Source organism: Mytilus edulis, chromosome 4 (assembly GCF_963676685.1).
Source record: "Mytilus edulis chromosome 4, xbMytEdul2.2, whole genome shotgun sequence".
NCBI lineage: Eukaryota > Metazoa > Mollusca > Bivalvia > Mytilida > Mytilidae > Mytilus > Mytilus edulis.
In genome coordinates, this window is record NC_092347.1 from 62,994,610 (window position 1) to 63,008,330 (window position 13,721).

The following is a 13,721-nucleotide window of genomic DNA, read 5'->3' on the forward strand; positions in this document are numbered from 1 at the left end:
TAAACCACTAGAAAATATTTATTTGCACTAAAACTTAATGAAAAAAAGACTAGAACATCGATAAATAAAATATAAGCTAATGACAAACAAGAACTGGAACATCAGCATGGTGAAGAATATAGTCACTAACACTACCAAGTATAGTCCTCCTTACGGTCCCCAATCCACGAGATCCGACAACAATCACTGACGCTCCACACTCCTCTGCCTTCTGTATTATTGTTGGTCCAGGTTCTCCGCCTACTACCGTCGTGACAGTGATACTTCCTCCTGACTTCAATGATAAAACTAAAATGAGGTGTCTGGTGATTTTTTCAATATGAGTTTTTAATTTGTTAGTCGATGCTTCTTTTCTCTACTTTTACTTTTATGCAATCCGATGTATACTCAAGTGTCACTTTTATACAGGTGTTAAGAATCTGTGTTTCTTAAGAAATAATTGATGCAAGCTATATTTTATTGTGGTTTTAACATAGGTAGGCATTATATTCGTGATCATTTTTGGCCGAGCGATAGTGAATTGCAACATATTATATAGTCATAATAAAAAAAATAGTAACAACATGTGCATCATTTAAGAGTTTGGAAGTATTTTAAGTTAATGAAATATATTGAATGCATGCATGTCAATTTGATAAAATGCATTACTCTGCGGTATTCAATATACGCATGTGTGCAAACAAATTTTATTGGATTTAGAGCATGGGTTTATTCACAACGCGAAACAAGCACGTCATAATTAGAATGTATACTAATGCTATTAATTTCTTCATTATGTAGTTTCAGTCATTTCAGTTGACATTGTTGATTCAACTATTGCCACTAGTAATGCCTAGTTTGATGAATTTATTGAAAAGTGCTCATTTAAAAAGTTGCTCTGATATTCTTTACAGTGACATCGAACAGTCATAATGAAAGCAAATGATAGCAGAGTAGATGCAGCAACCTACAAGTTATATTGACCTCTACAATAAGGTTAATTGTATACATTTTTTTCGTATATGCTACATATGATCGGTTTTAGTTGAACACTTTTGATTTTTTACCTTTTCCTATTTTATATATAGAATTTAAAAGTATATAAAAGAAAACAATATTGATGTTCTAGTACCTTATACATAGGCAACAAAGTTTTCAGTTTAGTACAAATTTCTGTCCCTTTCTTTTCTTCATCTTGAATCGCACGTGCTATAACTTGTGGATCTAATGGCATCCAGATAGCTACAGAAATGCATAAATATTTCAATCAAACATAGCCGTAAAATACAAACAATTATCTTTTAAAAACAGTATATAATGGCGCTAATCATAGAATGAGTGCATCCTCGTTTATGTAAATCCAAGCATCAGTGGGTTGGACATTATTTAGGTATATACATGCATAATCCTGATGACTGTGTTTCTGTGACATTATTTTGAAATATGTTTCAACACACAAATCGGCATTTCGCTTAGTACTCGATTATGTGTCGATGAAATTATGATCAATTATTGCAAATTACCAAAATGAAGCTTTTCCACAGATTTGTCTCCTATTAGCAGTCAATCCTTTTAATTTTTTTGGCAGTTCTTTATTGTCCCATTAAATACAACACAGGGGCGAATCCAGTCATTTTTTTAAGGGGGTTCTAACCCAGGAGAAAAGGGAAACATTTCAAATATATACATGTATATATACTCATTCAAATGCAATGATGGTTTTGTTTTAATAATATCTTATGATACATTTCACATGCTTGATAAATCTTTACATCAAAGGACATATATGTAACCAAAGAACTACATTTCTTAATATTGTTGTGTAAGGGTCGGGATGTGATTTACAAAGTATAACTTAATATAATAGAATAATGGGCAAAAAATTATCAAAATAGACAGAAAATATTAAGAATAGAGAATAATGGAATGTTCAAATATAAAGAATAGAGAATAACGACCAAGTAAAAGTAGTGGCGAAATGGCTTAAAATTTTAAAAATACAAAATTGTCAGAGGGATCACAAGTCATGGCGTGTGAATCACTATATATCCAAACTTTATTTTACTGTAGTTATAACCGAACTTTTATTTGTACCCCTCGAAAAAACATTGTCAACTTCGCCGCCGTTGACAATGTTTTGTAGGGGAAACAATCTAATCTACCACCCTCTCAGCTTTGTGTTATTTATATACTATAAACTTTAAAGGCCCGTCATGTAATATATCAATCCTCTTGTAAGGTAACAGGTTTTTCCATGTCAGCATTAGAACATTACGGACAGTTCAAGAAATCTACCATTTTCCCACATCATATGACCTCTTGAGCTAAATTTTAAATAATATAAAAAAATGACTAACTGTGTATCGTCTGTTGTGGCAATTCTATTTCATTGATATATCCTAAATACTAGTACCTACATCCCATGGAACGAGGTCCGTGTTCTACGCAGTGCACCAATATAACTTCATCAGTATCTTTGTGAATATTCTTCATATAAACTGAAATAAAACACTTTGCACTTGACATTAGCATTTATATATAAACAAGATGCATGATCCTAAACAATTCACTGAGCCCCTTTTTTATTATCAATAATAATACACTTATAAACTAAATAACTTTTAATATCCTTATTTTTTCCCCATAAGATATATCTTAAATCTTTCTTCAGAACCGACCAAAGCTTTATCCAGCAGGTAACTTAGTAAACAATAACTGTTTTAACTTTATTGTCTTACCTTCTTAATTTATAGGATATATTATCATCTCCAATTGTGACCATGTTTAAGCAGCTCTATTCTTAACCCAACTTTCAAATCGGATGATGATCATGTTGTAAGCGTCGTTCTTTTAAAATTACATAATGCTAGGGGTGTTGTTTATATTCAATGGAGTAGGTATGATATAAATAAAATTACGGAGATGTGGTATGATTTTAAATAAGAGAACTATCCACCAATATAATTAAAAACCGATCTCTCATCGCTCCCGTTTTCTGATATTTCGCGCGACATATCAGAAAACGGAAGAGATGAGAGATCGGTTTTTGATTAGATTGACTATCCACCAAAGTGCATAAACATGCATGGATGTAAACAACTATAGGCAAACGCACGGCCTTCAGCAATGTGCAAATCCGAGTCTGTGTAGTCAGCATTAAAAAGGGTCCGACATAAAAAGGGTCATAATTTCACACATTTTAAAAATACGTAAAAATATACATCCCATGACTTCTTTAATATGTACACAAGATGTACGTTAGATAATAGTATTTGTGTTTTAATTGTTTTTATGAATTTGCTTTAGGGATTCTAACTATTTGCATTTCATGCAAATCTGCAAAATATGTTAAAATAGCCTTATTTTGCGATTTCTTTGTTCATCCCTCCTTACATCAGTCCAGCATAAACACCTAGCACACTGTTTTCATGGTTTTGTACAGAAGCCTTTTAGGGCCATGCTAGTCTACTTTTACAATTTGATATAACAAATTATTATTTTGATATAACAAATAACGGGGAATATTGCTATATGAAGCTATTAGTTGCTTCACAATCTACATCGGGAATTACCCTTTATGTTTATAAAAATGTTTCTTCTACAAAACATTTAAAAAGAATGTGTTGTGTTATGTTAAGTTCAGTGGAGGTTAGTGACCTTGTTATAACCGGTCCAAATGTACATAATCTTATGCATCAGCTTACTCTTTTGTACTGTGAATGAATATTTTATGCGTTTTAAATTTATACATTGATGTAAACACATACCGTTAACTAAATGTTTATAGAACACTTACAGTCTAATGCATTATCAGACTCTTTGCTACCATCCATCGCTAAAACAACTCGTTTCCTTGAACTTTCAGCCATACTTCGTTCAATTACCTTTTTTGCGTAAAGATACTGTCATGTGATTTATTTAATGTATTCGTGTTGTAGTATTGTTATGTTTGACTTGTGTGTAATATCAATATGTTTCAACCGCTAGACATGGCCTTTATAACAGGGTCAAACTAAAGTAAGACCACTCACTATATAACCAGATATTGGTGCGCACTAGTTATAGCCCTTTAATCTTTCAATTTTACTAGTTAGCCCTTTAATCTTTCAATTTTATCGGAAAAGAACATACCGTTTTTAAGTTGACTATTTTAATTTTGTACCGTTGGAACTTATAAAGGACCATAAAAAATCCTGCTTATCATGTTCAGAACGATTTATATTCAGTAGTTAAGTTCAATATTAACCTTTGATAAAATTTAAAAAAAAGGATTAAAAGGAAGGCGAAAGATGTCAATTTAGGGACATTCAAATTCTAAAGTCTAAAATAACGCTGCCTGAAACAACATGACAAAAAAAGAAGAAGACCAACAGAAAAACAGTCTGAAAACAACACGGTACAAGAAACACAAAATAAAAAACTACGACCTGAGAAAAACGAACCTAACCGAAACTTGGGGTATTTCAGGTACTCTGAAAGGTCGGTAAGCTGATCCTGCTCCACATGCATCATACCCATCGTTCTGATTATGTTAGTACGTACAAAACCGACAATAATTCTAAATGTGTGCCAATTTTCATGAAAACGTAAATAGTGCAATTTTTTTAAAATTTGATAAATATACAGCAAAAAATGATGCTTTTTTCTACATATCTTAGCTATTCAAATTTCAAGTATATACAAATTGCTTTCTTTTTTAATTTGAAGTATCATAATACATTTACTGCCGCTTTTATCCGGATTATGTTCATGTCAAATCCGGTTCGTCTCAGTAGCTTAACTGTTGTCTTATATATCCGGTTTTAGAAAAGGAGTTTGTTGTTGTTTTTAATTTGTATAGTATTTTTAGTAATCTGTAATGCCGTGACAGGTATATGAAATGATTATGTGGTAATCATGAATAACTAGTTATGTGTAGAATAATAAACTAGCGCATTTCTGTCTTTCAGACAAAGTAGATTGAGTGTGTAAGTTGTAACGTATCGTCTTAATTTTTGTAGAGCACCTGTTACTAAATTTACTGCCAGAAAACACAGTTATTTATGATTATGTGACCTATATTTATTCAGAGGAGTAGGACCCATGAATTACAATCTACCAACACCCCAATTTTTTACAAAAAAATATTGAAAATAAAAGACGACACCACATTTTCTAAAATTTTGTTTTGTTTTCCCTTGTCATTTTCAGGAATGTGTCCCCTTTCACACTTTAAAACTCCTATGTCATTGTTACATTGCACATACAGTCAACAAAGATACAGCACAGGAGTCGATTTCACAAAAAAAAACTTAAGATTAAGATTGGTCTTACTCTTAAGGGGGTCTCATTGGGGGGTTCCGATCCCGGATCCCCCTTACTGTTTTGACAGATTCCCGTATCCCACTTACACTACAAATGTATGTACGTAAGCAATTCTCATTTTTTTGTCATTTCCCAGGTCCTGCTAGACCTCATTTCCCGTTTTCCCGACACAATAATTTGACTTTTACATGTCACGCTTACAAAAAATCGGCAATCCCGCGTCACGCTTAGACCCCAATGAGACCCACTCTTAAGTCATGAACAAATCAGTATACTTGCGATCAATCTTAGTCGTAAGATTTTTTGTGAAATCGACTCCTGGTGTCCAATGTATATTACCTTCCTTAAGAATGCACAGATTCAGCCTGTCATGTTTACATATAGAAACTTATAAAGACAACCTACATGTATGTCTTACACACAAATATACCTACGGTATAAATGTACATGTATGGCTTTAAAGGGTCAGTGTTATCACCATCTTCACAGCTGAACACCACTGAATAATATAATAAAAAAGACCACCAACACATAAGGAAATAAAAAAACCAGTTCTGTTGATTACATGATTGATTGTTTGTTGCTTAATGTCCAGTAGCAAATATGATTATCCCATGCATGTCCAGGACAATAAGCAGTGATGTTACATAATGAAAAGCATTATGTATCATCACTGCTTACAAAATGTATTTTACTTCTACTATATCATTAATACCTAAACAGACAACTATTTTGAGAATCAAAATAAGCAGAGGCTTCTGAATTAGCATTAAATATTTTATTAATTTCATTATCATTGAGCAAATTTTATGTATATTGATTACTTCACACTCTCTACCTTTCAGTAATAGCAAACATAATATAAATATATTATATATTTAGTAGTTTAAGACTTTAAGTAATGGACTAACACACTGTTAATTAAATTTTGTTTCAATCAATATTAAAGATTTCCGCATGTATTTTGTAGACGAAGATTGTATGCATGTATACGTAGAATGCAGATAAAATGGGTGAATTATCAAAAGACATATCTGTTATTAGTGTAGTATTGTTTATAGGAGCAGGTGCATTGGTATGTATTTGTATAACAGTTACCATTTTTGAGTACATTGTATAAACATGTATTGTGTACATTGCATCGCGAATAATTTGTAAAAACATAGTCTAGTGACATCAAGGAATAGTATCTTTCTATACAAATCCTTAATTACATATAGACTCTTACAGTTTATGTAAACATTGATGGCTGAGTGGTCTAAGTACATTTTTGTAATCTTTAGTCAGTCAACACTGAGGTTGTGAGTTTGAATCCTGCTCATACAGGTGTACTCAACTCCAATCTTAATTGACTAGGATTGTTAGTTTTCCTATAAAAGGTGGGTGGTTTTCTCTTGCACTCTGGCTTCCTAAACCAATAAAAATTGGCCGTCACAAAATAGTCCAAATGTGGTGCTTAAAAGTGGCGTTAAAACAGTCAATCAATACAATTTTCTAAGTTACATCGCAAAATCAAGACAAACACAAAATCTTACTTAAATCATTTGAAAAAGTAGATAAATACTAATGGTAAATATTATAAAGATATCTTGTGTGGGGGTCTCATTGGGGGGTTCCGATCCCAGATCCCGCTTACTGTTTTGTCGGATTCCCGTATCCCGCTTAATACACTATGTACGTAAGCAATTCTCATTTTTTTTGTCATTTCCCGGGTCCCGCTAGACATCATTTCCCTTTTTCCCGACACAATAATTTGACTTTCACGTGTCACGCTTACAAAAAATCGGCAATCCCGCGTCACGCTTAGACCCCAATGAGACCCACTTGTGTCAGCAAAGCCTTAGGGAGTTCAACAATAGATGGGTGCCTGAATTAAACCAATGTCAAGCTTTTTAACACACCATAAATTTTGAATAAATTTGATGAAGACCATCACATGATAGTCGACAAAAATCTAAGTGCTCAACAAAAGACAAAACAATCTTGATATAAAAGGATTTATAATCTGGAATAAAGAGCTCAGCATGTCTTTCTACACTCTTAAATGTGATGGTATCTGAATTGATTTTCTTATAGATTGTGTTATGGATGACATCAGTGTTCTCCCCAGAAATTTCATTTAACATCATGGTAAACAGGGAAATTGGAAATACCATCTAGCATCACATTCATAACATAATCCATAAGAAAACCAATTCAGATAGCATCACATTACCCTGATGCTAAAAGGTCCTGGGGAGAACACTGGATCATGTGATGCTATAATTTTAAGAAACAAGATGGTTTTCTTACTTTTCCTGTTTACCAGGATGCTATATGAAATGTCTTGTGAGAACACTGGTGATGTACAAATACATTTGATATTTCCCAACAGGACCCATGTATTGTATTGTATTGATGAGACAAATATCTGAGAAAGTCTAAATGCGTGGATGTACGCATCTAAAAGTCACTGCACTTTTTACATTTATCAAATCTTTTGGTACTGATACCTTCAATTTAATTGTGCATGAAAAATTTATCAGATTTTTCTCTTTTCAGGTATTTTTCCTTCTGTTTATACTTGCCAAGAGACAAATTATTAGATTTGCATGGAAGGCAACAAGACCGCCACATGTATCCATTGGTCTGGATGCACCAAAGGTAGGTTTTCTGTTCTGATATAAAAACACACTCTTACACTTTGCAGTTGATTTAAATTAAAAAAATCAGCTATGTAATTTCAAGTTGTTCAGTCTATAAAATTGCTGGCCTAGAAGCATTTATATTGTGGCTTCAGGCCTAGGTATATGCATGTTTGACTCTGTTTCAAAACACTGAGGGTGAACATTCTAGTCCATCAAAAACGTGAACATTTACCCAGACCCTTTGATGCACACAAAATTTTGAACTAGTTTGTCAATAATTGAGTTTTAACTGAAGAAACATCTTAATTTTGTGAACTTATTTTGAAACTAGAGGCTCTCAAGAGCCTGTATCGCTCACCTGATTCTACCGGTACTTGGGTTTTTGAAATCATATAAAAAAAATATAAAATTTGGCTAAAAGTAACAACACATCCCCGGCACCTCATAAGGAAAGGAACATTCATGCTATGTTGGATGTCATTCAATTCAGTGGTTCTTTAGAAGAAGACTTTTGTATGCATTTCCCATAGGATCCTATGTTAAACTAAGTCCCCCACTGGCGGCCATCTTGGATGTTGCAATGACAACAAAGTAACAACACTTGGTCAGCATCTCATTAGGAACATTCATGCTATGTTTGGTTTCATTCCATTCAGTGATTCACTAAAAGAAGTCATTTGTATGCATTTGCCATAGGGTCCTATGTTAAACTAAGTCCCCCACTGGCGGCCATCTTGGATAATGGGTCGGCTACAAAGTAACAACACTTGGTCAGCATCTCATAAGGAACATTTATGCTATGTTTGGTTTCATTCCATTCAGTGGTTCTCTATAAGAAGAAACTTGTATGTATTTCTAATAGGGTCCTATGTTAAACTAAGTCCCCCACTGGCGGCCATCTTGGACGTGGGGAATGGCAACAAAGTAACAACACTTGGTCAGTATCTCATTAGGAACATTCATGCTATGGTTGGTTACATTCCATTCAGTGGTTCACTAAAAGAAGACATTTGTATGTATTTCCCGTAAGGTCCTATGTTAAACTAAGTCTCCTGCTGGCGGCCATCTTGGATGATGGATTGGCTACAAAGTAACAACACTTGGTCAGCACCTCATAAGGAACATTCATGCTATGTTTTGTTTTATTCCATTCAGTGGTTCTCTAAAAGAAGTCATTTGTATGCATTTCCCATAGGGTCCTATGTTAAACTAAGTCCCCCTGCTGGCAGCCATTTTGGATGTTGAATCGTCTACAAAGTAACAACTCTTGGTCAGCACCTCATAAGGAACATTCATGCCATGTTTGGTTTTATTCCATTCAGTGGTTCTTTAAAAGAAGACATTTGTATATATTTCCCATAGGTCTTATGTTAAACTAAGTCCCCCACGCTGGTGGCCATCTTGGATGATGGATCGGCTACAAAGTAACAAAACTTGGTCAGCACCTCATAAGAAACATTCATGCCATGTTTGGTTTCATTCCATTCAGTGGTTCTTTAAAAGAAGACATTTGTATATATTTCCCATAGGTCCTATGTTAAACTAAGTCCCCCTGCTGGTGGCCATCTTGGATGATGGATCGGCTACAAAGTAACAAAACTTGGTCAGCACCTCATAAGGAACATTCATGCCATGTTTGGTTTCATTCCATTCAGTGGTACTCTAAAAGAAGACATTTGTATATATTTCCCATAGAGTCCTATGCTAAACTAAGTCCATGTTGGCGGCCATCTTGGATGATGGGTCGGCTTCAAAGTAACAACACTTGGTCAGCACCTCATAAGGAACATTCATGCCATGTTTGGTTCATTCCATTCAGTGGTTCTCTAGAAGAAGTTGTAAGGGACTTAGTTTAACATAGGACCCTATTTTTTAAAATGTAAAAAGTTAACGATGACGACAGACGCCAAGTGATGAGAAAAGCTCACTTGGCCCTTTGGACCAGGTGAGCTAAAAATCTGATATGAGATTTTCTTCCTTTAAAATATAGAATTTGAAATAGATCAGGATGTTTCTAACAATACCTGATAAGATGACATATATACTAATTACACTATTAATGCATTTGAAAAAGCTAAAATCAAAACATGATTGATAGTTATTGTATACCTCAAATTTGTCCAGGAACAATCAAGAGATGAATCAGTCAAAGTCTGCATTTCTGTGCTGACATGAATTATCATTGATATAGTCACATTTATAAAATAACTGTGTACAGAACTTTAGAATTTTTTGAAGAAACCAAGGCTTTTCTACCTCAGGAATAGATTACCTTAGCTGTATTTGGCAAAACTTTTAGGAATTTTGGTCCTCAATGCTCTTCAACTTCGTACTCTATTTGGCTATTTTAACTTTTTTTTATCTTGAGCGTCACTGATGAGTCTTTTGTAGACGAAACACGCGTCTGGGGTAAATACAAAATTTAATCCTGATATCTATAATGAGTTTATTTCTAAACATTTGATATTGATGTGTGAAAAAGAAGAATTTGAAGTATAAAATGAACATTTTTAAAAACTTAGATATCTCTAGCTTAATCTCATCTAATTCACAAGCAAAATCTTGTTAGATAAGGAAAATATTGAATGATGAAAATCTATGTTATTTTTTTATCATTCATTGATAGGATCTAAAAGAGAAGATTTTAAGCCAGCTGGAAAGGACAGCCCATATTAGACATGAACCATTACTCCTAAACCCAAAGGTTTCAGAAACAGCTAAAACAGGTAAAAGCTACATTTTTTCAGTTGGTATTCCTCTTACATTGACTTAAAAATATGCACGTTAAAAATAGAAAGCATATTTGATAATGCGTTATTATTGTAGAGTGGAAATATGTTAAGAGATTTAAAAGTATGTTAAGGGAGGTTCACAGATACATTTTATGTGACTATAACAAAAAATTCTGGGCACAATTTTATTAAAATTACTCATTTCATAATCATGTTTATCAAACCATATTTAGCAGATTTCTATAGAAAGAAAGACAACTCTAACTGTAATGTAGAAACGCCATTTCATGTATATTTTATTCTCTTTTAAATTAGAATATATCATTTCATTTAAGAAAACAATGTGCTGTGCAAGATCTGTAAATGATTGTTGAATTTATTTATGATTTCAGTTCCTAATCATTATTACTACAGAATGAAAGCAGTAGATGCCTTTTCTAAATTTGGTGAGTATTTGATGAATATTGAAAATCTGCATTGATTTAAGATGGAGTTCGAGAGCAGGAAAAAGTAATATCAAATTAGCTGAGTGGAACAAACACTAATGTCAAAATGATTTATAACATGTCTGACAATACAAATGTATGTGTTTAATAGAGATAATTACCATTAGGACAATTGAAGGTTTTCTGTTCGTTGAGACTTGATAAATGGTTAATAATTATCAATTTTCAGTATTCTGCTTTCGGCATGTTAATTAAAAAAGGAATTTGAGGCACTTGGATTTTTGTTGTCATGAAAATATATTGTTCACAAAATACATTTGGTAAGGTGCACTATCCCTAAAAAATGTAATAAAGGTTTCATAACAACCAATTTTGTGTCTAATTTTGTAATCTAATTCTTAATTAGCACTTAGCAGATGAGCTCACCCTAAAATCAAAAAAAGGGTCCATGTCTGATTTTAGTCTAGTCGCTTTGGTGCAGAAATATCTCATGGTGTCATCGCAATTACTGATGCAGTACATATGTTATGGTAAATGCAAGAAGTTTGAAGACTAAAATTAAATATTTCTAAATACTTGAAAAATTCAAAAAAAATAATGATATCCGACAGAATTGCATCTTGTTGACATCTAAAGGTGGATGTTAATACATCATTATAAGCCAGGAAAGTTGGCATATCATACCTTCCCCTTTGACAAGTGACAAAATATAATATTGCATGATACAATGTATCTGAAAAAATAATTTTGTACAACGAAATTAAAATATTTGCTGTTTTTTTTCTCCAGATGAAGTTCTAAAAGAAGAAGAACCAGATTCTATAGGCAGACATCCATCAAAAAATGTAAGAGGATATCTGTTTGGTCTTTATACAGAATATCTGAGTACGTCATCTGAAGATCTCATACATAAGTTCTGTGATTCATATGAAAATGCTAGACATGATCCTAACGACTTTGGTGAAGATCAGTATAACAATTACATGGTACTTTTAGAAGAACTTATAACATGTTTAAGAGTGGGTCTCAGAAAGAAGCGTGGTATGCCGTTAGAAAAAGCCTCTAAGCTTGAAACTGAGGTTATATTTGACTCAGAAAGAAAAGGTATTGTGAAAACTAAGACAAATGTTCATCCTGATAAAACAGCAGAGACTAAAGGAAAAAGTGTAACAAGACCTGGAGAAATAAGATACAGGTCTAGAACAGATAGTAGTGTACATTCAAGTTTACTGGACAGTGGTCATTCTAGTCAAAGTAGTGCTAGTATTGAATTAACTACAAGTACAAGAGGTGGTAGCACAGAAAGAGATAATAAAGAATCTCAGAACAAGACTGATACTTCTTGTTGAATATAATACTCATGAGATGACTATAATGAATGATGTAATAGTCATAAACACTTCTTGTCAATTTAAGCTTTGATTTACATTGTTCTACTGACATTTTGTAGTCTAGTGTATAAATGTATGTACTCTCTAAGTTAAATAAATATTGCTATAATTGCAATATAATTGGTAATTTGTTTTGTTGGGATGCATCACAATATACTGGTACTGTAAATTAACAAATTATTGCCATGTTTTTATGAATGCTTATAATGCGACTTGGTGATTATCACAATAATATATAAGTGTTCATAAGTGTTTCTTGTTTTTATATAGATTAGACCGTAGGTTTTCCTGTTTGGATGGTTTTACACTAGTAATTTTTGGAGCCTTTTGTAGCTTGATGTTCGGTATGAGCCAAGGCTCGGTGTTGAAGACCATACCTTGACCTATGATGGATTACTTTTATAAATTGTGACTTGGATGGAGAGTTGTCTTATTGGCACTCATACCTCATCTTCTTAATGTATATCTAAGAATTCTCATTCTGATAACTGGCTGTTTCTGATGTGGCATCTATCAGTTGTCATCTCTTAACATTTAAAAAAATACTTTTATGAAACTACCGGACCAAACATGACCAAATCATTATTTGGAGATTTTGTATAAAAAAATGTATTCTTTGATCTTGCAATCTAACCAACATGGACAACATGACTGAAAATAGAACATATAGGAAAAATGCAAGTTTTGTTTATTATCTTTAAAAAATCCACTATACATTTTGTGGAGAAAATCTGACATGGCAGAAATGATCAGAATATTGAGTCTAACTTGGACTATTATATTAAAGTTAGTATAAAATTGATTGATTGAGTGTTAGTTGCTTTACGCCGCATAAGTTAATATAACAGTCCTTGTTGAGTCTACTAACTGACCATCAACATCAAAACGGTCAGACACATGCTATAGGAGTTATTGCCCTTAAATGACGTATCTAACAAATTCTCTACATTCAAATCAAGATCTAACAGTGAAACATTATTGTCGATATCTTTGGTCATGTTGGTTGACTCATTCTTGAAGTTATTGCACTTAAATAACAATTTTTACCTTTCTTTTTCGTTGTTTGCTTTTTAATCGAAACATAAAATATAGAAAGAAATTTAAATACTAGTAGCTGAAATGAACAGAAAAAAATCAGATCTAGAAATAAGTCTTCATAGCACAAATCGCCAGGTAAGAACAGATCTACAAGCTTGTTATCATTCATCATTGTAGAAATTGTCATAACTCATATACGAGTTA

General features: G+C 33.0%; 2 protein-coding genes across 5 annotated transcripts; one reads left to right on the forward strand and one right to left on the reverse strand.

Moving 5' to 3' along the window:
* Positions 1–4: 4 nt before the first annotated feature.
* LOC139520172 (universal stress protein YxiE-like) lies at positions 5–3,914 on the reverse strand. The gene is made up of 4 exons (XM_071312643.1): positions 3,776–3,914; positions 2,397–2,477; positions 1,112–1,221; positions 5–274 (listed from the first exon to the last, which is right to left on the reverse strand). The coding sequence occupies exons 1-4, from the start codon at positions 3,846–3,848 to the stop codon at positions 77–79; spliced, it is 462 nt and encodes a 153-aa protein (XP_071168744.1). The 5' UTR covers positions 3,849–3,914; the 3' UTR covers positions 5–76.
* Positions 3,915–4,746: 832 nt separating this feature from the next.
* LOC139520173 (protein C1orf43 homolog) lies at positions 4,747–12,606 on the forward strand. 4 transcript variants are annotated; one of them, XM_071312645.1, is made up of 6 exons: positions 4,747–4,849; positions 6,254–6,358; positions 7,825–7,926; positions 10,537–10,636; positions 11,035–11,088; positions 11,878–12,606. In XM_071312645.1, the coding sequence occupies exons 2-6, from the start codon at positions 6,293–6,295 to the stop codon at positions 12,435–12,437; spliced, it is 882 nt and encodes a 293-aa protein (XP_071168746.1). In that variant the 5' UTR covers positions 4,747–4,849; positions 6,254–6,292; the 3' UTR covers positions 12,438–12,606. The 4 variants fall into 4 exon arrangements, with proteins under 4 accessions (XP_071168746.1, XP_071168745.1, XP_071168747.1 ...); XM_071312644.1 differs by having other exon boundaries at positions 4,761–4,946; XM_071312646.1 differs by having other exon boundaries at positions 4,762–5,302; positions 5,539–6,358.
* Positions 12,607–13,721: the final 1,115 nt, after the last annotated feature.

What these genes read in the sequence shown, in the direction of transcription:
- LOC139520173 (XM_071312645.1), top strand. Translation starts at nt 6,293, where the DNA reads ATGGGTGAATTATCAAAAGACATATCTGTTATTAGTGTAGTATTGTTT. An exon ending in TTATAGGAGCAGGTGCATTG is followed by an intron (nt 6,359 to 7,824) that starts GTATGTATTTGT and finishes TTCTCTTTTCAG; the next exon opens with GTATTTTTCCTTCTGTTTAT. An exon ending in AGATGCCTTTTCTAAATTTG is followed by an intron (nt 11,089 to 11,877) that starts GTGAGTATTTGA and finishes TTTTTTCTCCAG; the next exon opens with ATGAAGTTCTAAAAGAAGAA.
- LOC139520172 (XM_071312643.1), bottom strand. Translation starts at nt 3,848, where the DNA reads ATGGCTGAAAGTTCAAGGAAACGAGTTGTTTTAGCGATGGATGGTAGC. An exon ending in GTCTGATAATGCATTAGACT is followed by an intron (nt 2,478 to 3,775) that starts GTAAGTGTTCTA and finishes GTTTTATTTCAG; the next exon opens with TTTATATGAAGAATATTCAC. An exon ending in CTTTGTTGCCTATGTATAAG is followed by an intron (nt 275 to 1,111) that starts GTACTAGAACAT and finishes TTATCATTGAAG; the next exon opens with TCAGGAGGAAGTATCACTGT.